The 25,540-nt window shown below is 37.6% G+C and overlaps 3 protein-coding genes across 7 annotated transcripts in view; 2 read left to right on the forward strand and 1 right to left on the reverse strand.

Annotated features, from left to right (window-relative positions):
* Positions 1 to 3,180, reverse strand: part of kdm6a (lysine (K)-specific demethylase 6A) — a 46,203-nt gene extending 43,023 nt beyond the window's left edge. For 3 of the 4 annotated variants that reach the window (XM_074657701.1, XM_074657700.1, XM_074657699.1), the window contains exons 1-2: positions 2,633 to 3,180; positions 2,417 to 2,480 (exon numbers count right to left, since the gene is read on the reverse strand). In XM_074657701.1, the coding sequence (XP_074513802.1) occupies positions 2,417 to 2,480; positions 2,633 to 2,817 (249 nt within the window). In that variant the 5' untranslated portion in view covers positions 2,818 to 3,180. The remainder of the gene's footprint in view (positions 1 to 2,416; positions 2,481 to 2,632) is intronic. The other variant, XM_074657702.1, reaches the window with a different exon arrangement.
* Positions 3,181 to 6,367: 3,187 nt separating this feature from the next.
* On the forward strand, positions 6,368 to 10,186 carry fundc1 (FUN14 domain containing 1). Of its 2 annotated transcripts, none has more exons than XM_074657706.1 (5): positions 6,368 to 6,514; positions 6,954 to 7,107; positions 8,684 to 8,759; positions 8,858 to 8,986; positions 9,269 to 10,186. In XM_074657706.1, exons 1-5 carry the CDS (start codon positions 6,496 to 6,498, stop codon positions 9,344 to 9,346), a joined length of 456 nt encoding a protein of 151 aa, XP_074513807.1. In that variant the 5' UTR covers positions 6,368 to 6,495; the 3' UTR covers positions 9,347 to 10,186. The 2 variants fall into 2 exon arrangements, with proteins under 2 accessions (XP_074513807.1, XP_074513806.1); XM_074657705.1 differs by lacking the exon at positions 6,368 to 6,514 and adding an exon at positions 6,603 to 6,741.
* A 1,175-nt stretch (positions 10,187 to 11,361) lies between these two features.
* Positions 11,362 to 25,017, forward strand: efhc2 (EF-hand domain (C-terminal) containing 2). The gene is made up of 15 exons (XM_074657707.1): positions 11,362 to 11,500; positions 12,930 to 13,115; positions 13,955 to 14,105; positions 14,276 to 14,499; positions 15,359 to 15,610; positions 16,438 to 16,542; positions 16,916 to 17,054; positions 18,325 to 18,490; positions 18,601 to 18,728; positions 19,220 to 19,416; positions 19,605 to 19,738; positions 21,329 to 21,523; positions 22,555 to 22,647; positions 22,930 to 23,029; positions 24,807 to 25,017. Exons 1-15 carry the CDS (start codon positions 11,459 to 11,461, stop codon positions 24,930 to 24,932), a joined length of 2,238 nt encoding a protein of 745 aa, XP_074513808.1. The 5' UTR covers positions 11,362 to 11,458; the 3' UTR covers positions 24,933 to 25,017.
* Positions 25,018 to 25,540: the final 523 nt, after the last annotated feature.

The raw sequence follows: 25,540 nt of genomic DNA on the forward strand, positions 1-25,540 counted from the left end.
ACAAAAATGGCAACAAACGTTGTGCATGGATGAGCCTAAATCTGAAAGTAACAAAAATAATGTTCCCAGCTTCAACAAGAAAGCCACATGTTGATGAGGACACACATCAAACACACAGGCGGTGGTGAACATGTACTGCACGGGTATGATTCAGCAAACAAAACAATGCTCGTATTGCACCTATCCTGCAATTGTGAAAACTACTATAATGGGATGGTACTAATCTGTATCAGTTCAACCACATGCACAGCTAATAATCTCCCTTCCCCCCACATTATAAAAGGGTAGAGTCCAGAGAGGTAATGTAAATATCAATATGTATTTATTCCACATGTGACACACACACACAGTCTTATGCATGTGATGTTATCACAAGAAAGATCCCATCTTATAAATGTTATGATGCAGATAGGCCTGTCTGTGCAGAGTATGAAGGACACTGACAGCAACAAAAAATGTCAATTACATGCATGCATGGCTGAGCCTAAATCTGAAAGTAACAACAATAATGTTACCAGCTTCAACAAGAAAGCCACATGTTGATGAGGACACACACACACACATCAAACACAGGCGGTGGTTAACATGTACTGCATGCACTCGACGTGTGTGTGCACCAAACAGTCACACACACACACAGTTAAAGAGGCTGCTTCCTCTTTATAATTGATCATCTTTGTTACAAACACTGAACCTGGCAAATGGTGATTAGCTTAGCCACCGCTGCTAGCTTGTTAGCAAACGTTTGCTAGTAGGTATTTTCATCCCACGACACCCCGCCATCTTGAGCCAAGCAGACATTATCTTTTGCACGATTAGTGTTTGTCTCTATCCCCATAATGTCAGCTATAGTGGCTATAAGTGCGAGTAAAGGAGGAGGGAGAAAACCGCTGTTAGCATGTTAGCCGCTACATGCTAACATGCTAACAGAGAGTGAGCAGCTGACGCACAACCCCCAAGCTCTAGCTGCAGGTTACTGAGGTTTAGTGGGGACATTTATGTCAACTTAATGCCTCTGAACTCGTCAAATAAGTGTGCATTTTACCCTCTTTTGTCACACTCTTGCAAGTCACACATAACAGTTAGTTAGCATGGTGTTATAAGCTCATATTAGAAGCCCAAAGTTGTAATATCAAGGTGTTTTCTTGCACACATATCTGCCTTTACCATTGTGTTTATAGACATATCTGCTATTACAAACGGTGTTTAAAGCATGGTACCTTTATTCTCTACGACACCACATGACACCACGGATTTTAGCATATAGTGGGCCCTTTTTAATATAGATAAACTTTACAGTAAATTCACAGGAGTCGTTTTATTCTGTGCTTAGCTGTGCAAAAATGTTGTGTGAACATTTCTGTCAACTTAATGCCTCTAAACTCGTTAAATAAGTGTGCATTTTACCCTCTTTTGATTGCTGAATTGTCACACTCTTGCAAGTAACACATAACAGTTGTTTAGCATGGTGTTATAAGCTCACCTTAGGAGCCCAAAGTTGTACTATCAAGGTGTTTTCTTCCTAGGAAGCTTGTGTGTGTGTATCATATAGCATGGTACCTTTATTCTCTACAACAACCCAATGAATACTGATAAACATTACAGTAAATGCACAGGAGTGGTTTTATTCTGTGCTTAGCTGTGCAAATGTTGTGTGCAAAGCTGCAAAGTTGGAGGGGTAAATATGAAGCTTGTGTATTAGCCACATATAGTTGCAGGAGGTCTGTACCACTTATTTCGAGGTGCACTAATAATCAGAGGCGATAACCGTGAGAAGCATATAGTGGGCCCTGTTTAATACTAATAAACATTACAGTAAAATGTTAAGCACCAGTGCAGAAATGTTGTGTGCAAATAACCAACATCCAAAAGCTGCAACGTTAGGGGTTAAATAGGAAGCTTGTGTGTGTATCACATATAGCATGGTACCTTATTCTCTACAACAACCAGATGACACCACGGATTTTAGCTGCAATTGGTCACGTTTAATACTGATAAACATTACAGTAAATGCACAGGAGTCTTTTTATTATGTGCTAAGCGGTGCAGAAATGTTGTGTGCAAATAACCAACATCCAAAAGCTGCAAAGTTAGGGGTTAAATAGGAAGCTTGTATAGCATGGTACTTTATTCTCTACAACAACCGATGACACCACGGATTTTAGCTGCAATTGGGCACGTTTAATACTGATAAACATTACAGTAAATGCACAGGAGTGGTTTTATTCTGTGCAAATAACCAACGTCCATAAGCTTCAAAGTTGTGTGTGAAATAGGAAGCTTGTGTGTGTATGTGTCTCTGTTAGCCACATATATAGCTGGAAGCAGCAGCGTTGTTCTGGAGGTCTGTACCACCTTATTTCAAGGTGCACTAATAATCAGAGGAGGTGGTCTTGTTCATATTCTGTGTTCATACCTTTAACAGCAAGGCCTTCGTTCTGGCGCCATCTTCTTGAAGCCTGTGAAATCCAAACAGTGAGCTGCAAAGCAAAGTAGAGGACAGACAACACACACAGACACAGACACAGTTCCCGGTTATACTTGCAATTTGTTGTTTCAAAAGAAGATTTCAGAGAGAAAAGAAGAAGCTGTTGAGAGTGTGAGTCACAGAGGAGATCATAGTAATACTAACCTGTCAGTTCCGAGCAGGCTCTCCTTCTCTTGAGCCGTTAGCTTCGGAAAGTCCTCTTCGATATCAGTTCCCGACGCCATTTTCTCCTCGTCATTACCAGCAGCAGCAGCAGCGCAGAGACTCCTCCGGGCAGATGCAGCGGCAGCAGCGGCGGTGGTGGTGAGCGACACTCCGGTCGATTTCATGGGAAAGAAATGGGCAAAATCCACGCGGGATATGGACCGAGTAACTCCGGGTAAAACCTCCAAGAAGTCCTGCACAGCTATCCTAAAAACAAACGGGGCGTTGCGAGAAAATCTTGTGCAAAAAAAATATCCCTCAAGGAAATGCTCCCTTCTTCAATTTACCTTCCTCATTGTACATAAAAAACAACAGCGTGTTATTCCCCAAGTTGTGCATGAAGTTGCTGTAATGTTTGTGGTTTAAAGGGGTGAGTTTTTACTTGGTTAATATCGCATTAACTTCCCCCTTAAACCATCGACTCAAAGTTGTTGTAATTGTGTCACATAGAGAGGCACAAACGCACGCCGTCCACTGTGGCCACGCCCATCTGAACGCCTATCAGCCAATCAGAGAGCTGTATGGGAGATCACGTGGCTGTCTCCAGTTTGATGTGTCGCGAACACGCGGATGAGTGCGCGCACGCACACACTAAAGGGGGGCGCTTCCCAAGTCCCGCCCCTCAAGGCCTGTGATTGGTTCCTCACGCAATATTATTATTACGTAACTGTTTTTTTAAAGCAGCGGATTGGTTCAAATAGATGTCATGTTTTGTCTATGTGGAGGGAGGGGCTGCTGTCAAGGATGTTTGTTGCAACGTTGCACATATACAGATAGATAGATGGCTAGATAGATGGATAGATAGATAGATATTACTTTATCAAAGCAATGGGAAAAAACATTTAAACAACATACATAAATAAAATCATTAGGTAAGATAAGATAAGATAAGATATTACTTTATTATTAGTCCTGCAGTGGGGAAATTTGCAGTGTACAGCAGCAAAGGGGATAGTGCAAAAAACAAGATGCATCAGCTAACAGTAAAAAAAAAAGAGCTAAACAGAGTAACAAAATATGAACAATTTAAATAGAAGGAAGTATACAAATAGGAGCAGTATATACAGTGTTGACAACAAACAGGCTATTAACAAAATTGCACAAGTGGAAAGGTAAGGGCACTCAATGAGGCAAAAATTAAACAAAATAATCTACAAATAATAAACACTAAACTAAAATGACAAAGCAATCAACTACCATTATCTTAACATTTATTGAATGTATCATCTACATGATATATCATTTAATTTACTGTTTTGTTTAGCTCACCCTCCCACTGTACACACAACTGTTAATCTATGAAACTACATTATTATATTATCATTATGCACACCATCTGTTACATATCAATATATATGGGAGGCAGTGCAATTATTTAATCATTTATCTGTTGTAACTTGGCATTGTGTTCAACAAGCAGAATTGGCTTAGAATAACTGCATATTTGACAGTATCACTGACAGAGCTATACCTACCTGACTTCAGGCATATATAAAAGTCAGTTTTGATAAACATTTCCCACCTGAGTAGTAATTCCTGCTACTATTTTAATGTTATCTTTTGTTTTGTTGATTGTAATCCATGCATTTCTACTGCAAATGATCTTTGGTTATGAATACCTAAACCCATACTAATTCTGTTTTAACCACCTTCAATGCTTTTTTTGCACCACATGAGTACTGCAGATCCTCAAAAATCATAAATTGGCAAAAACTATTAGACATTTAAAATTTACTCTCGCTTGATTGTTTATTATTATTATTTTTTTATAATATTATTTTCCTTTTCCTACATGCTGTTATTTTTTGTATAATTTATTTAATTTTTCTATTTTATACTGTGAAACAATTTTTATAATGAAAAAATGCAACATGTATATATACTCTATGTAATTGAAGATTACATAGAGTATATATCAGTATATACTGTATCAGTGCATTTTTACACCACATGAGTCTACTGCAGATCCTCAAAAATTATAAACTGGCAAAAACTATGAGATAATTAAAATTTACTCCAATCGTTTCGCAGACCCCGATTGATTTAAAAAAAAAAAAAGATTTTCTAAAATTATTTTTCGTTTTCTTTCCCAAAATGTTATTTACTGTATAATCAATTATTTTTTTTTTTTTTATACTGTGAAATATATTTACTAAAATGTTTACAATGAAAATATGGAACATGTATACTCTGTGTAACAACTGTATTGAACTTTCTTAATAAACTTTTATCTTTATATATCAGACTCTGCCTACTCTATGGTCATCTTTATTATTATTATTATTATTATTATTGCTATTATTATTATATTTTATTAAACCCATACTTATTGAGTTGTAACCACATTCAGTGCATCTTTGCACCATATGAGTCTAATGCAGATCCTCAAAAATTATAAACTGGCAAAAACTATGAGATATTTAAAATTTACTCCAACTGTTTAGCAAAAAAATATATTTTCTAAAATTATTATTCGTTTTCTTTCCCTACATGTTGTTTTTTGTTGTATAATTATTATTTATTTTTATATTTTTAAACTGTGAAATATATTTATTAAAGTTTTTATAATGAAAATATGGAACATGTATACTCTGTGTAACAACTGTATTGAACTTTCTTAATAAACTTTTAGCTTTAGTTAAAAAAAAAAGGAAAGTCTACTGCAAATCACCCAACACAACCAGGATGGCATATTCTGCCTACTCTTTGGTCATCTTTTTATTATTATTATTATTATTATTATTATTATTATTATTATTATTTTATTAAATAACACTTGTATTAGTAGATGTACAGTTTTGCTTGTTCTTATTTTTTATAATAAATAGTTATAACTATGCTTTCACTTTGTTGTTAAACTGGCAAAAACTATTAGACATTTCAAATATACTCTCGCTTGATTGTTTATTATTATTTTTTAAATAAATCTTATTTTCCTTTCCCTACATGCTGTTATTTTTTGTATAATTTATTTCATTTTTCTATTTTCTATTGTGAAATATATTTACAACATTTTTTATAATGAAAAAATGTAACATGCATATATAAGATAAGATAGAACTTTATTCATTTTAAAGGAAATTCTTGTGCCAGAGATTGCTTTAAAATACAACAAAATTACAACAACTTCAAGTGTATAAAATATAAGTGTATAAAATAAAAAAGTACTATTTCTAGTACCAGTGCCTAATAGAATAACAATTAAGTAAGATACATTTAGTCAAATTAGTAAACAAGATAAGTAAAATAAAAAAGGTAAATTAAGCTAAACAACAGAAAACTTTCTTAATAAACTTTTATGTTTAGATTTTTTTTTTTAGTATTATTTTTATACTGTGAAATATATTTACTTCAATTTTTATAATAAAAAAAGGAATATTTATACTCTGTGTAACTGTATTGAACTTTCTTAATAAACTTTTAGCTTTAGTTAAAAAAAGAAAAGAAAGAAAGTCTAAAGCAGATCACGACTAGGATGGCACACTCGTTCTACTCTTTGGTCATCTTTATTATTATGTTTTATTATTTTATTAAATAACATTTGTTTGTAAGTAGTATAACATATGTACAGTTTTGCCTGCTCTTACTTTTTTGTTTACATAAATAGTGATAACAATGCTTATGTTTGCACTCAAACAAAATGTGCAGTAGTATTATGATAATATTAAATAACAATGTGACTGTTCCTCTTTTACTTGGAGCGTCTGAAGTTATGTAAATGAGTCCGGACGTGGAGGAGGTTCATCCTGCAGCCTGCAGCCTGCAGCCTTCATCAGGCATCTGAGGACACAGTAGACTCCAAAATGGCGAACCGCGACAAGGGTAAGCAGCAGCTGCAGCAGGCCTAGACACTAACTACATCTCTGTCTTAACCTGATCATTCTGATGCATTATATTAACACTATGCATCTTTTTAAACTGTAATATTATATTGAAGTATCTTTAAAACCCTCCGGTGTCTTCAGACGGAGCGTTTATAGCTCACTTTGCATCGCTTAGCTTCACTTGTGTGATGCTAACTTTACTGTCAGGCCTGAGAACTTTACTAAGTTAGTATTGTTGCTTTCACTGTCATGTTGAAACTCCTGCAACATAAACACGAACTGTCAAGGTTTATTACTGAAATATGAGTTTAAAACGTGTTAACTTTGTAACAGCTGCAGACAGAACTTCATATGACAGTGCTGCTGTTTTAGCCAGTCACTCACTACTGCATGTGTTGCTAATGTCTGCTACTTCTTATGTTTCCATGTGCATAAAGAGCTGGAAGAGGAGATTTACGACAAGGTCGTGGATCTGACAGAATATGCCAAACGACAGAGATGGTGGAACCGGCTGTTCGGGAAGAACTCCGGCCCTTTAGCAGAGAAATACTCTGTGGCCACTCAGTTAGCCATAGGGGGAGTCAGTGGATGGTAAATATACTCTCACTGGAAATGCATTGTGCTGCCTTCATGTGCATTGTGCTGCCTTCAGGTGCTCCTCGTTAATATAAGTTCCATAACACAAAAACATGTTAAATGGCTCAGAAATAGCCTAATGCCAAATTAGATCTATCACACATGGTCCCTGGAGCCTTGAGTTATGAAGAAGAAGAAAAAGAAGAAAGGCAGTTTATTAATCCCTGAGGGGATTTTTTTACACTGTTATATTTTACATAGTAGATAGATAGATAGATAGATAGATAGATAGTAACTTAATTGATCCCGAGGGAAATTCAAGTTTCCAGCATCACAGTTCCATAGTGCAAAACATGTTAGTAAAAAAGTTAGTAGTGCAAAGTACAAAAAAAAATACCAGATATAAAAATACAAGGAGATGAAGAAAACTGTTAAAACTGAATATAGTGCAGGGTAACAGCTGTGATACAGGACTATTAAAATAGTACACACAGGCCAGAATACACACACATTCACAAACAGGACCTATATACATGCATTAATGGAGAGATGTCAGAGCAAGGGGGCTTAAGCTTTAAAGCTTTATTGTCATCGTATTAAATACGAGATTCACAGTTGCCACTTCTGGTCAGTGCTTTAAAACAAATACTTGACAAGACTAAACGAGGCAGGTAAAACATACAACAGGTAAAACACACAGTTATAAAGCAAATAAAACGGGTAAAGTAGATGTAATAAATAAATAAATATATATATTGTTTGTTCAGTGTCCGTATGGCCCAGGGAAAGAAACTGTTTGCAAGTCTGGAGGTGCAGGCTTTCATTGGCCTGAAGCGCCTGCCAGAGGGCAGCAGGTCAAACAGGTGATGAGCTGGTTGGGAGGAGTCCCTGAGAATAGTTCTGGACCTACTGAGGCAGCGGGAGCTGGAGATCTCTCTTCCATGCTAAACAATGTCTTCGGGTGTTGGGCCATTCACTGTCATGCAAACCTTGCAGTGGTCATTTTAGAGAAAACTTAATTTATCCCAAACAAAATTGCTGTGCAGCAGTTGCAATACAAAGTGGGAGGAGTGCAAATATAAAAGACTTCAATTTATAGTTCAAGTCTTTTCACTCTTGACCTTGGATGCCTTGAGGACCATTTTGTGTTATGTGTTTATTATATGAGCTTAGTTTTACTTTCACTTACAGTGTACCACAGATGTCTGTGCCCATAATTAAAGAGTAGATAAAAGTATACGTGCTTCTTCAGTTTACAGCAGTGGTGGAAGTATTATGATCTTATTTTCCTGGTATAATAATATATAATGTATTCATTGGTTTATATGTTGTATTAATCATTTGAATCTGCTAAGCAACTAGTAACTAATGTTGTCAACTAAATGTAGTGGAGTAAAAAGTACAGTAGTTGCCTCCATAATGTAGCTTAAAATGGAAATACTCAAATATATGCAATGCCAAAATCAGGTTAACAGTATGGATCATAAAGATATAAACAGGTTAATGGTAGGGATCACTCTTCATTTAAAGGCTGTTAAAGTCATAATTAATGTTAGATTAACCATCAGGCTCTGTCTCGATTTAATTTTAGGTGTGCAGGGTATCTCTTCCAGAAGGTCGGAAAAGTTGCTGCTACATCTGTAGGAGGAGGTCTTCTGCTTTTACAGGTATTATTGCATCACCAGGCATAATTCAACAGAATAAAACAAATATTACTGTGAATGTGCCTCTCATCCATGTTTCATTTGCCTGACTCCTTCTCCAGATAGCCAACAATAGTGGCTATATCCAAGTGGACTGGAAGAGAGTAGAGAAGGATGTCAACAAAGCTAAGAAGCAAATAAAGAAGGGCACCAACCAAGCAGGTCCAGAGTTAAACACATTTGTTGAGAAGGTAAGATTTTTGTGTGTTTGTTTTGATCATCACACAAAGGGCGATCATAATATAGAATACATTTGGGACGTCCTGGTGGCCTTGAGGTCAAAACGCTTGCCATATAACTGCAACGTCCCTGGTTTGATTTTGAGCAACCACACCGCTAGATGCCACCAAATCCTACACACCACCTTTAATCATTTAATTCAGCTGTATTGCATTTAAATGTGAATTAATGTCAGTCTGGAATGGATTGTAACATGACTTTATATACTGAAACATATTTTCTGTCTCCTTCAGTCCCAAGTGTTTGTGAAGAAAAACATTGTCGTCACAAGCGGTTTCATTGGAGGATTCCTGCTTGGCCTGGCATCTTAGGGTCCGCCAAACAATAACAGTCTGTATTTCTCTGATGTGATAGGGAAACATTATAAATCATTGCTGGAGGGTTTTAAAAGTATTTTGACAGCCTATTTCAGATTAGCCTGTAGCTATGTGTTTCTGCACAAGCTGCACATCCTTTTGTCTACTTTAATACTGTACATGTGATGAGCACTGTCGATATAATGTGGTGGGACTTCTTGGATAGAGTACTAGAAAAGTAACGCACACCAAGGGTTGTAATGAGGTGCTGATCACTGGAAGTAGACGTGAAAGTAGTAAAAAAAAAAGTGTTGCACATTCTGGCTCCATATGCATTTCTCTTTTATTCAGATGACGTTTTGGCCCTCAGGCCTTCCTCAAGATCAACAATTGATCCAAGTCTCTGATAGATCAGAATGACCCTCTTAAAATATGCCACTTTCCAGGCCAAATAATGATACATATCATGCAAGCGTAAAGGCCATCAGAATGTTTTTATCTATTTATTTTTGCTAAACTGTTACCACAATGAAAGATGCATTATTGCTGCCTTGTTGCACACAATCAAGCAAACATAATGCAGCTAAGTATAAGTAGAGTTAAATTCACCTTCACATGGCAGGTGGTGCCAGTGTTATATTTTTCAATTCCAGACATGGTAATGAATCATCTTGCTGATGAATATGAGAATGTTATGCCTTTTTAGAGTTGCCACATGTTTGATGGGTTATGTCAGCCTCCCCTGCATCTCTTTTTTTAATGTATTTTGTGTAGCAATAAATGATGCATCAAGTACTGGAAGCTATGGTTTGTCCACAATGTAAGTTTGATGAAGAAATAAAAATGACAAAATCAGTTGAATTGTTTCTCATTTATTTTCTGACAATTTCTGTACAATGATACAAGTGGCTTTTCGCTCTTGGACGTCTTGAGAGTCATTACATGTTATACTTTTTTATTTGAGCTTGGTTTTACTCTCACTTACAGTGTACCACAGATATCTTTGCCCATATTTAAAGAGTAAATAAAAGTATACGTGTTTGGTTTACAACAGTAGTGGAAGTTGTATTACGATCTTTTACTTGAGTAAAAGCAATGCTACAGTGTAAAAATACTCTATAAAAGCCTGCTTTCCAAATTTTACTCAAAAGTGCAAAAGTAAAAATACTCATAATACAGTGGCCCATTTTCAGAATCATATATACATCATAAGACAGATTATAATTAGCGATGCATTAATTAAAGCTGGTAAAGATGGGGGTAAGTTTAACTATAATTAATTCATAATTTATAATATATGTTGCATTAATAATCTGAATCTGCAAAAGAAACTAGTAACTAATGTCAAATAAATGAGTAAAAAGTACAATATTTGATCCATAATGTAGCATACGGTGGAAATACTTCAGTAAAGTACAAGCACTCCAGTAAAAGTACTTAGTTACAGTCCATCACTGGTCTACAGATATGGTGAAAATATAAAAAAATATATATATTTTTTTCTGTGCACCACAGATTCATGTGCCCATAATTAAAGAGTAAATAAAAGTATATATGCTTTAGTTTACAGCAGTGATGGAAGAAGTATTCCGATGTTTTACTAAATAAAAGCCCTGCATTCAAAATATAATATATTACTAGTGCTTAATTAGTGATGCATTGTGAACATTAATGTTACAGCTGGTAAAGGTGGGGTAATTTAAATTATTTCATATACTCCTGGGTAATAATGGCAATAATAGATCATAAATTATAATATATATAATCTGAATCTGCAAGGGAACTATTAACTTATGTTGTCAAATAAATGTAGTGGAGTAAAAAGTACAATATTTGTCTCCATAATGTAGTAGAAGTAGCATCAAATATAAATACTCAAGTAAAGTACAAGTACTCGAGTAAATGAACTTGGTTATATTTCCATCAATGGTTTTTGTGTTAAAACTAATATTTTGTGCACATGCTAATATTTTACAAGTTCTATGGTTGTCAAGGTTACGTTATGAACGTTGCTAAGAGACGCACCAAAACAAGACGCTGCCATGGTAACCAATAACAAGTCGTAGAGAAGCTGCAGCAGCTGAGTTGCATAAAGAAGATAATCAACCTGTGTTAAATATTACAGCCATGCCGTTACCATTTCTACCTGGTAACTCTCTCAGTAAACAAGTAAGTTTACTACATTTGGTTTATTTCATTTGGGTAGCTTTACTGCAGAGTGAATAGAAGGTAACTGTAGCTAGACCTGATGATGCCAGATAGCCAAAGGTGCAGGTAGCTAGCACGCTAATGTTAGCTCCTGAGCTAACTAACTACATTTCTTTTATTTTTTTTATTTTTTAATTTTTTATTATTATTTTAAAATGACTGTATACATAGTAACAGCAGAAAACATTAAAATTTACATACAAAAGAAGCATAGTGAAAACATAAACAAAGAGCTGTGACAAACATAAAAGTACAAAAGAAATTAAACAAAACCAACATAAAATAAAATTAAAAAAAACACTAAATAAAATAAAATAAATAAATAATAAAAAAGACCACGCGAGAGTATGACAATAATTTCTCTTAAAAACTTTAAAGATATTCATTGTTTTCATTGTTTTTTTGTTATGTGAGGAAGAAATTGTTGACATAAATACATAAATACAAAGAAATTAGGCTTTTAAAAAAAATAAATTTACACTTGTGAATGTGGAACTTCGCAAGAATTAAAAATAAATTAATAAGAAAAAATGCATAACTGTCTTTGTCACTGTAATCATACCAACCAAATATAATATGTCTATAGTACAGTGCAAAATCTGAGAAAATGCTAACAAGTATAAAATTATTGACATCTTTCCACAATTCACATGTATATTTACAGGACCAGCTAACTAGCTAAATGTACTGTATGTGTATTTAGCCATTTAACAAGCTGCCTTAATCTACCTATACTACTAATCTACCCAGTAGTATACAGAGTATCTAAACGTGGCTCCACATTGACATTGGTTGATTAACATCTTCTATTTTAGGGAAAACAATTGAATTGTGCTGAATTTAGCAATCTAGTATTGTGTGCATAGTTAAATTTTTGTGTGTGTGTATACAATGGAGAAAAACAGCATTTTTTTCCCCCAGGAATGTCAATGCAGACACCCGGTTTGTAATACTGCAAACATATAAATATTGCAATACTTTCATCAGTGGGCCATAGGCTCAATCACCATTGTGTTACCTCATTCAGCTAGAGTGACTTAACAGACATTTATTTAAATGAAAATCTTCAAGATTGCCACTTTAATAATAATGTAATGTACTGAATGTAAAAGCAGAAGTGCAATTTATGGGTAAATATGTCTTTCTAGGCTGGTATTATGCAAATACACTTTATTGTCAGCAGCAGAAAAAATATTTTTAAATGATCTCATTATGACTGCTTGCTTTGTGTGCACTTTGACATGTTCATAGACCATTAGTTCATTATGATAATTAGTTGATGTAATGATTGTATACCATAGTAAGCCCATAGTGCAGTATGTTTTTCATAGAAAGTGATAAATCAAGGTTGGCGGTTGAGTAGAGACACTCTTTCCTTTCTGTGCTACAGCTGGGGAAGGAGAGATTCCACAAATCCCAGCATTTTGACTATTCCAATGGAGTTCCAATGATGGGATCTGAGAAGCCAGGCATCGGAGGAGACCTGCTAGCTGGCCAGAAGATGAAACCAAAGTATTCCGTCTACCCTATAGGACAGGGCAGGGATTTACCATCATGGGTAGCCTTTGACAAAAAGGTGAGTTGATCAGTTTTACCTCCCCGGATACACACAGACATGTATTTTTGTCCATCAGTTGTGTGGTGTACCAGTTTTATGGTTGTCTAATTTAAACACATTCCAACTAATATTTAACAGTGGCTTTAAAAGTTAATATGTTGCATACAGCACAGCTTATTTTCTGCTCAAAATGTACCTTAAAGGGAGATTTGTCAAGTATTTAATACTCTTCTCAACATGGGAGTGGGAAAATATGCTGCTTTATGCAAATGTATGTATATATTTATTATTGGAAATCAATTATCAACACAAAACAATGACAAATATTGTCCAGAAACCCTCACAGGTACCGGGGGCATGTCTGTAAAGGGGAGACTCGTGGGTACCCATACGACCCATTTTCATTCACATATCTGGAGGTCAGAGGTCAAGGGACCCCTTTGAAAGTGGCCATGCCAGTTTTTCCTCGCCAAAATATAGCTCAAGTTTTGAGCGTTATTTATCCATCCACCGTGACAAGCTAGTATGACATGGTTGTTCTTTACCAATGGATTCCTTAGGTTTTTCTAGTTTCATATGATACCAGTATCACTCTAGTTTTAGAACGGAACCTGCTACAACCTAAAAATCACAAGTTGCTTTAATGTGTTAAATATGTTAGTGGCGTTAAAACAAATTTGCATTAATGTGTTATTATTGTGTTAACTTTGACAGCCCTAGTTTAAAGCATTTTTACCAACGCTGCACTAGCATTTGTATTTTCATAAGAAATCTTGAAAACCCAACGATCAGTTATGTAGCTAAGAAAGCCACAATTTGATAAATCTCATTCACAAAATGATCCTTTGCTCCTCCAGGTTCTCTGTTTTAAAGCATTCTTTCAGGAAGCTGTGCCTCAGGCGCGAGATGAGACGTACAGAATCAGGAAGTGTAAGATCTTCTTCTACCTGGAAGATGACACCATACAGGTGGAGGAGCCAGAGTACAAGAACAGTGGCATCCCTCAAGGTGTCTGTCACATCACAGGAAATGTCTTGTGAATGTAGCTCAAATTAAAGTGTTTTCATTTTCATGTACTTTTTATGCATTCAAGATTCCAACTGGCCAAATGATGCTGAATAATTTAATACATACTTTTTTTAATACTACTAAATTGTTGTCGTTGCTCCTTGTGGTAGGAACATTTATTCATCGCCAGCGTATCCCAATGCCTCCCCCAAATGATGACCAGTTCTACAACATTTACCATTTCAACATCAACCAACAGATGGTGCTGCTCTCACGCACATTCACTGTGACCAACTGTGACTCTTTCACAAGGAACTTTCTCACAAAACTCGGGGTGCGCCTGAATAACCCTGCCGCTGTACCCGATGACCCCTACAGCAACCTCCGTGAACAGGTAGGCGTCAGACTCAGAAATTGTTTTTTTTTTGTAATTCAATGTTTTCCATTTTCATAATTTGCATTCTCATAAAAATATTATCATCTTTTTAAATAATTGATTAATTATTTAGTCTATAAAATATCAATGATTACTACATAATCCCTTCACTGTAACTGAAATATTGTTTTTTTAATAGTTGATTAATAATTTTGTCCATAAGAAATCAATAACTACATAATTCCTTTGCTGTAACTGAAATATTGTTTTTAAATAGTTGATTAATAATTTTGTCTATAAAATAACAATGATGACGAAATAATCCATTTGCTGAAACTGAAATATTGTTTTTTAAATAATTGTTTAATAGTTAATTCATATACAATATCAATTATAATTACATATTCCCTTTGCTGTAAATCACATATTTTTTTCTTTTTATAATTACTAATAATTTCATTTATAAAACATCCAAAATACTGACATATATAATTCAAACTCATGCTTTAAAGCTGCATATTTTGTCTGAAGAACCTGTACAAAAACCCAAGAATATTTATTTTATTTTAGTTAACAATATAAAACGGAATTGTGGATCCTCAAATTGGAGGAAGCAAATATTTCTGTTTTTTTTGTTTGTTTTTTGAGGGGGAGATTTATTTGTCTGCTGTTGGTTTTGTTTTTGTATTTTTTGTACTGTAAAATCATTTAATCAACTTATTGTTTCACCACTGCTGCTCTGTTGATGGTACTGATGCCCAACTAAAGAACACTGATACATATCCTTGAAGAATTTAATTGCCAACACAAAAATCTCTCTTGTGCATGTGTAATAATATGTATTGATTCTTCTTATTTCACATGGTCCCTCGTCCAGCTTGAGAAAAGTATGAAGCCACTTCGGCCGTACGAGAGGCGTGACACACTGAAGCAGTTCCTGGACCACGACCGCGAAGTCCTGCGCTTCAACTGCTTCTGGGACGACACAGATACCGCGTTCGGGGACCCCCGAGAGCTCATACTGCACTACTTCCTGGCTGACGACACCGTAGAGATCGTGGAGTTCATCCCCCCAAACTCTGGGAGGGACCACGTGGCCAAATTCCTATGCCGCAGCAAACTACCTAAGGTGAGGTACCACGATAGGATCTGTTCAACAAGTGGGTCAGAGTCTCTGAGAGGGGGACTACATGTTGTCAAGGAAACACACAGATCCTACAGGTTATGGGAATTATTGAATTTTCAAGAATACACAGGGGAACATGCAAGACAGGAAATGTCAGAAAATGTGCTAAATTCTCAAGGGTGGTAACAGGAACATTTAGAGAGTTCATGAATGTAGCAGAACGTGTTTCACAGCTTGTCTCATGCATTTGGTGCATTAAATTCCCATGTCCATTTGCACGTTTTACATATATAGATAGTTATTCCAAAACTAAAGGCTTACAGTGACTCTCTTTCTGGTTGGGTGGCTTCTTTGCATCGTTCTCCCACCATCCATCCCTTCACCCAGACCTCATTCAGTCTGACAGGACTGCTGTAGCATCCAGTCTCCCTCAAGCATTTTGGCTTTCTCCTCCAGTTACTGACTGAACCCTAATTCATCTTGAAAGACAGCCAGGCCTCAATCATGTGTGTATCTGTGTGTGTGTCTGTGAGTGTGTTTTCAGTCCAGTAATTTTGTTTGTTCCAATGCCTTTTATTAAATGTCAGCCCTAAAGGTTGACCAGAATGCAACGTCCAATGGGATTTCACCAGATCACTTCTTTACTCTGTCTGCTTTATTCTATTAGTCTGCCTCTCTCTCTCTATCTGTCTATCTTTGTGGTCTCTCTATCTCTCCCTCCAGATGTGTGCATCCATATTTGCATGCAGAATGTTGCTCAGTCCTGTAAAGATCTTGTATAATGTTGTGTTTTGTGTAACAACAGTTTTCTGTTTGTTATTTCTCTGTAGAATTCAGCCCAACTGAGGCAGCCTGGACAGATCACGGACCGCACTGTCCTCAATGTGTTCTCCTCCACGAGTGAGGGAAAACGCTACATACTGGACAGCCTCAAAGTATGTCCTGTCTCTGCCACCTTCACGTTACAACCATACTGATATGACAACAATAAATATTAAATGCTATTTGAGGGGTCACAAAGTGACTTGGCAGTGAGGGAGACTGCCATGTAACCCAAAGGTTGCAGTACTGATAGTAGGCCTAAAACAAGGTAATCTATATGGCTAAAAGTATGGGGACACTTTGTCCAAAAAAGTTCCAATTTTGATTCAGTTCCAATTTAGTTAATGTCAATCTTAATGCTACAGCATGCAATGATATTTTAGACAATAGTGTGCTCCCAAGTGAGTGACAGTTTCAGCAAATTGCTGGTGCTCAGATGTGGTCTGTCACTCATCTCATTCTCTCTCTTCTCTCTCTCTCTTGCAGACAGGAGCTGTCCACCATGACTTCTATAAGGACTGTGATCTGATTGTGGGCGGGGAGCTGAATGTGTGGGGCAGGAGAGTGATCATCACCGACTGTGACGACTTCACCAAAGACTACTACCGCTCCAAATACGGCATAGGTAACCAATACTATTGTGTTTTTGATTTTTCTCATTTCACTATTGCCTCAAATGTTTCTTCAGACGAAATAGGCAACTTTAAGGGAGCTTTCAAAAGCCAACATTTAGTCCGTTTTAATCGAAATCTGGTTTGTTTCCAAACGAACCAAAACGCAGGCTGCCTGTGTGGGCATTTGTTGAGATGAACACAGGAAATCACAGTTTCACATGGTTGGGAGAGGACTGACCTGGACTTCTGCAGAAGTCCAATGTTTGCTTGACATCTGAGCTGAAGAGAACATACAGAATATGCTAAATAAAGTCCACAAAAATAGTGATGTTTATAAAGTCATAAACTGTAGGAGAAGGGATTGGTGTGCACAGTAGATCAGTGCCCAGTCAAAGTGAAAAACACTTATAGCAATATATCAAAGTCTACGACTCCCTGCACAGAAGTGGCACCTCTTTAGACGAACAAGATAAATTCGCTCCTTCGTACATGATTCACAGTTTTATCTGTGCAATAAAAGCCTGATCTTCTGTAACAAAGTAAGTTAAATAATATGTACATTCAAACCAGCTTTTCCTTTTTTAATGACAGTGTGACCTTTTAGCTAGTCTTACATTTTAATGGATGTAATCTTCAATTATTGGCTCATTCCTGCAATACATAAATCTGAACACTTAGGGGCAGTAAGAGCAAGCATCAGCAGCTAGCGCTATTACCTTCCTACAATACTGATCCCTGAGACTAATGTTGTTCAGAGGATGAAGTATTTTTTTATGTGTGTAATTAGTACAACTGTAATGTTCTGATTTGAGCTTGCGTAGTAGCCTATATAATGTTCTGTTTCTCTGGTTCACTCCTTGGTCGAAGGATGTACATGTAAGAACCAATTACAGAGTTCAGCACCACTGTCCGCCTGACATCAGATACTGTGGCCCTCCAGCACCGGTATTCCTCCACTGGGGACAACAGGAGGCACACCGTTCCCCAGCAGGAGAAACCCAAGCTGGTCCTGGATGTCTGCCACCCTGGGCAGGTTTTAGGGGGTTGCTGCGTTAGTCACGGTAGTAAACCAGGCGGAGCCCCCGGTGACAGGCCACTGTGATGGAGGGTCCTGTCTGACTCGGAGCAGTCAGAGGTCAGCTCAGGGTCACCGTCAGACCCAGGCTGCTGTGCTCCGGCATGGATGGATTACCTGCTGCCCTCTGATCATTTCAGCTCTCCTCCTGGGTTTCTTTCTTCTTTTTAAGTGTTTTGTCTTTTCCTTCTCCTTCTTCCTCTCAGAGGACTTCACCCCAGTGCAGTACAAAGCTCCCGAAGCCCCGAAGCCCCCGAGGCTTGTGCCCCCCTACAACGGCTTTGGCTCAGAGGAGGACTCGCTAAGCTCCTGCCAGGGCCTGCTGCCCAAGCCCCCACAGAAAGACTTCCAAAAGTTTATGGAGAAAGACAGGTTGGATGAGATGTGGTCACAGTCACAATCAAATTACACACTGAAATGTTTGTGTCCATGTGTGTTAGTGGCAGCCCCCGACTCTCCTGTCTATATGTTCCCCTGGACAGAAATGTGCTGATTTTCCATGCCAAGATGGTGACCACCGATCCAGTTAACAGAGACAGGGTGTTCGTCATCTCCTTTTACCTCTCCGACGACTCCATCGGCGTGTTTGAACGTCCAGAGAGGAACTCAGGTAAAAACGTTTGGACCATAGCTGCACCACAACTGCTCCTAGGACTTGATAATCTATGACTCTCATGGTAAACATTTGGTTTGTCAGACCCAGTTTCCATTTCCAGAACCTTTTAGAAAACAGATGAAACAGATGACGTTTAGTTCACAGACCTACTTTTTCAGAGATGGAGATATTCCCATCAGTGTAAATCAGTATTTGACAGTATTTTTTAAGATGAATAGTATGTCATGGGTTCAAGGACTGCTCCGCATGGCTCCAAAATGAGATATCCAGCCATTGAAATGATGTAAAACAAAACAATACGAGTGATTTAAATTCAATTTAGATTTGAATTCAATGTGAAAGTTTAAAGCCAACATGATATAAAAATAATGGCGAGCGCTTTCAAACTGTGGACCACGGACCAAGTCACTTGTCAAGTTGATTTTCAGTGAAATTGATAATATGGGTTTCAACATCCTCCTTCCCTCTTTCACATCATGCACTAGGTCTGCTTGGTGGCATGTTTCTGGAGCGTGGTCGTGTGAAGAAGCCAGGCCAGGAGCTGTTTAAGAGCAAGCCGTCGAAGTACTTTAAAGCTCAGGATCTGTACGTCGGAGCGCCCCTCTGCCTCAACAATTTCCACTTCCAACTTCTGGATGCCGATGAATATACCTTAAACTACATGGAGCATTATGCTGAGGAGGTAGGGAGGGAACTGATGGAGGGATATCTGTTTCCTGTGTTTTTTTAAGATTTATTTGGGGTTTTGTATTGAAGGTTTTAGCGGTGGTCTTTGGAGCAGGTTGTTAGATCTATTCATTGCACAGCCTTCGCTCTTTGGTGTTACTTAATGCCATACTGTTTTGCATGTTTGTGTGTAATTGCCTTAAGTTCCCCAAAGCCAACGTGGGAAACATCCTCAGTAAACTACGGTCCATTCGGGAGGAGAAACGGAGTGAGATCAGGAAGTTTCTGGCGCTCAGTGACCCCAGCAACACTGGCTTCATCCCCTATGAGTCGTTCAGGTACAGGAATACAGCCAATATGTCCAGTACACCCCCCGCTGCTATAATATGTACGGAAGTGGAGGATCAGAGTCTACTCAGTTGGAGCAATAACTCAAACTTAAGTCCACCTGATACATATGTAAGATCTGGGGCCAGTTGCATAAAAATAGACCTAGTCTTTGTCTTAAATATAACTTTAAGTCAGACTTACTATAGACGCTTAAATATACATGTTGCATAAAGCTTCCCTATGAGTGACTAATGTAAGACTGACTTAGATAGCCTGTCGTGCAATGCATTATGGGTGAAATAAGACACTTCACAGAAGGGAAAAAATGTGGGATGCAACACCACCCCACACCAAGCATAGCATGGGAGAAAATAACAGAAACAGGTAAACAGCATGAATCCAACAGTTGTTAGAACTGTTAAAGATGTGAAAGAATATGGTACAAGAATCCAAAAAGGTTATGGATAAACAGTTGACATAGTTAGCTAAAAGTAATGAATAAACAGTTGAATTAGTTAACTAAAAGTAATGGATAAACAGTTGAAATAGTTAACTAAAAGTAATGGATAAACAGTTGAAATAGTTAACTAAAAGTAATGGATAAACAGTTGAAATAGTTAGCTAAAAGTAATGGATAAACAGTTGAAATAGTTAACTAAAAGTAATGGATAAACAGTTGACATAGTTAGCTAAAAGTAATGAATAAACAGTTGAAATAGTTAGCTAAAAGTAATGGATAAACAGTTGAAATAGTTAACTAAAAGTAATGGATAAACAGTTGAAATAGTTAACTAAAAGTAATGGATAAACAGTTGAAATAGTTAACTAAAAGTAATGGATAAACAGTTGAAATAGTTAACTAAAAGTAATGGATAAACAGTTGAAATAGTTAACTAAAAGTAATGGATAAACAGTTGAAATAGTTAACTAAAAGTAATGGATAAACAGTTGAAATAGTTAACTAAAAGTAATGGATAAACAGTTGAAATAGTTAACTAAAAGTAATGGATAAACAGTTGAAATAGTTAGCTAAAAGTAATGGATAAACAGTTGAAATAGTTAACTAAAAGTAATGGATAAACAGTTGAAATAGTTAACTAAAAGTAATGGATAAACAGTTGAAATAGTTAACTAAAAGTAATGGATAAACAGTTGAATTAGTTAACTAAAAGTAATGGATAAACAGTTGAAATAGTTAACTAAAAGTAATGGATAAACAGTTGAAATAGTTAACTAAAAGTAATGGATAAACAGTTGAAATAGTTAACTAAAAGTAATGGATAAACAGTTGAAATAGTTAACTAAAAGTAATGGATAAACAGTTGAAATAGTTAACTAAAAGTAATGGATAAACAGTTGAATTAGTTAACTAAAAGTAATGGATAAACAGTTGAAATAGTTAACTGAAATTTAGTTAAAAGTAATGGACCAGTCCAGCTCATGTCAATATTATGAGAGGAAGTGAAGGGAAGCAAAGAGAATTTCTATTCATACTTGGTTTGAAGTTAGGACTGTGAGATGTGGTTAACTTATGTCCTGTCACTTTTTTTGTGTTATTTTATTCATGTGTATGTGTGTGCCTGTATGCACCACCACAGGGGCCTGCTGACAGGCCTGGGCTGCGATCTGTCGGAGCACGAGGTGCTGGTGCTGGGCCGGTGTTTCTCAGAGCGCGAGCAGTCTGAGGCGGACCTGGGCCTGATGCTGGCTGTGGTCCAGGACTTCCTCAAGAAGAAGCGCTTTGACGAGATCCCTGACATGGCCAGAGTCTTCGCACACCGCGACCGACACAAGTAGGCGGCTGCACACACACAAACCACACACACACACACAGATGTTAACTTAAGACTAAAAAACTTTTGTTACAGAATTGCACACAAACACACACAGGCAGCGTCACAACAAGACATCAATCGTGCAGCCAGTGGCCCCATATCTCAGAGCAGCGATTAGTTCCAGCAGTGTGAGAGTGGAGCATTGGAACCAGATGGACCCTGAAGCATGTAGTATGTAGATCTGCAGGCCAGAGGACACACGCATAGTTGGTCTGTTTCTGTCTTTGCGTCTTTCTCCCTGCCTGTCGCCTTCTTTCTATTTTATGTTTAATGCATGCACACTACATAGACCCACATATCTGTATGTTGTAGACCTTAAACACAGGTTGGATTAGCTGAAGTGGATGGTCAGCATGGTGCCACAAGGTTAAGCTGGCTTGTCTGTTTATATGGCTGTGTTGACACTCAGTTAGTGCCAGATTGTTCATCAACATCCCTGTAATGAAGATGGCATGACAAGAATGGACCTCTGGACCGCCTGGCATCACTGTGGAAAACAGCTGTGGTCTTAGAGGACAAGTATCCTCTGTTTCACATATTGTCTTCATACAAGACATTTTTCTATAAATAGTATATTGATATGAGTGGTAGCTTTTTAAAAAATCAACAAAGACCAACTGATGTACTGCTGATGGCATATTTGCTTTGATCTTATGTGTTCAACTTGTCAGCACTGACTAATGCTGAGATCCTGCTCAGTGGTTATAAAAATATCCTGAAGTGTGGATTGTTGGAGTAGATTCAAGCCTCTAAGGAGCATTTTCTTTGAGCTTTATTTAAATAACCCACTACAAATAGGCAAGTGGCCAGATGTGGGTCCAAACTGTTGACTGTATATATAGAAGGACAACACAGCATAGAGCATCAAATAACTCATTAAAACCAAACATTTTGTCATGTCGTCCATCTTTATATACAAACTATGGTCCAAACCCCTAGTTTCACAAAACGTTGCATACCCAAATCTCTGCTTTTCTTTGTGTCTCCAGGACCGGCCGTCTCTCCACCAAAGAGACAAGGACCATCTGTAAGGCCTTCCAGATTCCACTTCCTGAGAACCTGCTCGGAAGTCTGCTCAGCAAGTAAGAGCCCACTAATCACCGCACAGTTCAGGGTGGAACGGTTCAAGGTCCCGCTGCTTTTTCAGAATGAGTTTTGAATGATGAATGATTCATTCATTGTAAAGTAGAGCCCAGTTCTTTGCCCAGAAATCTTTCTTGGCATGGTTGAAAGATCTCTGAATCAGCATTTTGACTGATACTACTAAAAAATGATGTATTGGAAGTAGAGCAAAATCATTTAAATCAAGTGGGAGCTCTCAATAATATGCACCTGTTTCTAATCTGGATGCGTGTCTGCTGTAGGTTTGCAGATGGAGACGAGATTGACTACCATGCCTTCCTGGCTGGCATTAACTGCCTAGAGCACCCTACTCCCCCAGTAATGACCGAAGACGCCTTAAAGGTAAGAGAGGGGAATGACGGTAAAACAAAAAAGTGGGGAGAGAAAAACTTTTTAGATGAGAGTGAGTCAGAAAAGCAGAGTCAGTGATTTCACAGTATGTGCACAGATTTTTAAATAGTCGTAGCTGAAAATCAATCTACATTTTACCCCTACCTGTGATGACTCAGTGGATGAGTGAGCCAAAAACAGAATCAAGTGAGTGGGAAGGAGTGGTCAAATGGACAGGAGGACAATTTATTGTGCACAGAAATTGACTTGAGAGAGAGAGAGAGAGAGAGAGAGAGAGAGAGAGAGACACGCACACACACACACACACACACACACAGAGGTGGTAAAAAAGGAAGGAAGTAGCTCCTTTGTTCTTCTCTCTTGCATTTGTATCTTTTAATGCTGATTTAGCATGCTTTGCCACAGCCAAATCTAAGCAGAAACAGGTGAGCAGAGATATACGCCATGGCACGACAACAAAGGGAGGCTTAAATGGACAGAATGAGAGTGGACTGAATGTCTGTCTGTGTGTGTGTGTGGCTGTGGCTGTGTGAGTGTGTGTGTGTGTGTGTGTGTGTGTGTGTGTGTGTGTGTGTATGCCGACACAGTGCTTACTTAATTCTCCGTTTTCCTCTGTCACGGATTCCAGCTGCTCTGTGCCCCGCCGGGTTCTCAGTCCAAGCTAGTCGTTCAGTCTCTGCTCAATAACTACGTTTACATGCACAAAATATTCAGTTTTTTTGCCCTTATTCCGAAAAAGATGATGGGCCTCATGCAAGAACCCCTCGTACAAACAGATTAGTTCCTAAGTGGCTTGTACGAGTGATTTAAAACTTGTCGCATTCACCAATTTCCTCGTATTTTGAATTTTCTCTTAGGTATGAACACAATTTACGAGGGGTAAGAGTCATGTGCAGTTAGTCTGCTGTTATACAAACCTACGTTTTTCACTATTGGATTGTATGTTTCATTACTTTGAAGCAATTTTGAGTTTGAAAATCCTACATAATTGCACTTAATAATTATGTTCACATTATCCTGTTTTACTGCAATTCGAATTATGATATAATTCTAAATGTATTCATATAGCCTAACGATCTCATCATTCATTTAAATTGGCCATTGATGCTATTGTATAACACAACAATGTCAATATGGACATCTCAAACTGCAGAACGACTTACTGTAAATTATGTACTTACTGAAGGTTAATTTGTCTCTGTATATAATAAAGTCAACGGGAAGTATAACCTGGCTGTTCCTCAATTAAAGCGCCTTTTTTGGTCTTTGCTGCATTCCATATGCTGTTTAGTATTGCCAGTCTTCTTATTACCTCTATTATTTTATTTATTTCTATTCATTATGTTTAACAATCTTGGGACTGATTAAAAAAAAGCCTGCTCTAAAGCAATGGGTAAATTGCAGTTGTTGTCTAATGTTAAAAAAGAAGTTATTTTATTTCCTGCATATGTGGTTTAATCAGTCTAATGGAGGCTAAGAACAACCCTACATTTTAAAACTTCAAGCAAGGCGGTGTTATTTACACAGCACATTTGTTACACACTGCCAACTTAAGCTGCTTTTCGAGCTGTATAAAGGACATAAAACAGAGTAAGACAAATAAAAGACTAATGCAGGAGATATTTATCACAGAGAAACAATAACAAAGGAGGGCAACAAACAGTAAAATCAAAGTGGAGACTGAAATAATTATTGGCAACACTGAAGAAGAAAGTATTTTAATGTAGTCAGAGTTGTGCAGTGACTTGTGTATTCCTGTCGTCTCCAGTTCGAGTTCAATGTGAGGTTTGACGCCGGTGAGGCTGCAGTGAAAAATGTCAACTATTCTTCCCTTCTGATGGACGTATTCAGCGCTCCCTCCAGCAGCGACCCAACAACCACCACCTCAACATAGACACAAGGTGGGAGGTGAAGCGATTTTGCTTCACGAACACACACACTACTTGTTCCTCAATTAAAGAGCGAGGTCTATCGGCTAACCAGCGCTTCTGTTTTCATTGTGTGTCATGATGGAGATGTGCTTTGTTGTATATGAATAATTTGGCGGTAGAGGTCTGCTCAAGCGCAAGCTAACACAAAACTGTAAAATGTATGCTTTACGGGGGGAAAAGCTCTGAGAACACAGATGCTTTTTGATTTGCTTGTGTGTTTACAAGAGCTGGTGTGAATCCCTCTGAGACACGGTGAAAGACACAAGGCGTTCAAGCAGAACCATATTTCAGCTCTGGGCAGCGTGCGCTCACACACACTATGGCTACAGGGTAATCCACTGTATCCTCCAACACTGTGCTAAGTTGATAAGAGGGGTGGGGATTGTACTGGGAATGAATGATTTGTGCTATATGTTGGCCACATCTACCAACAAGGTAGAAGCCAATACATAGGTGTGGAAACCACAGACAGAGATGGGCTGTGTTAAGTCCAAAAGCCACGAAGTCTATCCAGACTAGCTTTAGACACTATGGCTTTACCTAAAATCACATACTATGCACTACATACTCA

The sequence above is a fragment of the Sebastes fasciatus genome, chromosome 14 (assembly GCF_043250625.1).
Source record: "Sebastes fasciatus isolate fSebFas1 chromosome 14, fSebFas1.pri, whole genome shotgun sequence".
NCBI lineage: Eukaryota > Metazoa > Chordata > Actinopteri > Perciformes > Sebastidae > Sebastes > Sebastes fasciatus.

Coding starts and splice junctions, on each gene's coding strand:
- fundc1 (XM_074657705.1), top strand. CDS start 6,705: ATGCTAACTTTACTGTCAGGCCTGAGAACTTTACTAA. Junction 6,742..6,953: donor AGGCCTGAGAACTTTACTAA/GTTAGTATTGTT, acceptor ATGTGCATAAAG/AGCTGGAAGAGGAGATTTAC. Junction 8,760..8,857: donor GAGGTCTTCTGCTTTTACAG/GTATTATTGCAT, acceptor CTCCTTCTCCAG/ATAGCCAACAATAGTGGCTA.
- efhc2 (XM_074657707.1), top strand. CDS start 11,459: ATGCCGTTACCATTTCTACCTGGTAACTCTCTCAGTAAACAA. Junction 18,729..19,219: donor ACGTCCAGAGAGGAACTCAG/GTAAAAACGTTT, acceptor ATCATGCACTAG/GTCTGCTTGGTGGCATGTTT. Junction 23,030..24,806: donor TGACCGAAGACGCCTTAAAG/GTAAGAGAGGGG, acceptor TGTCGTCTCCAG/TTCGAGTTCAATGTGAGGTT.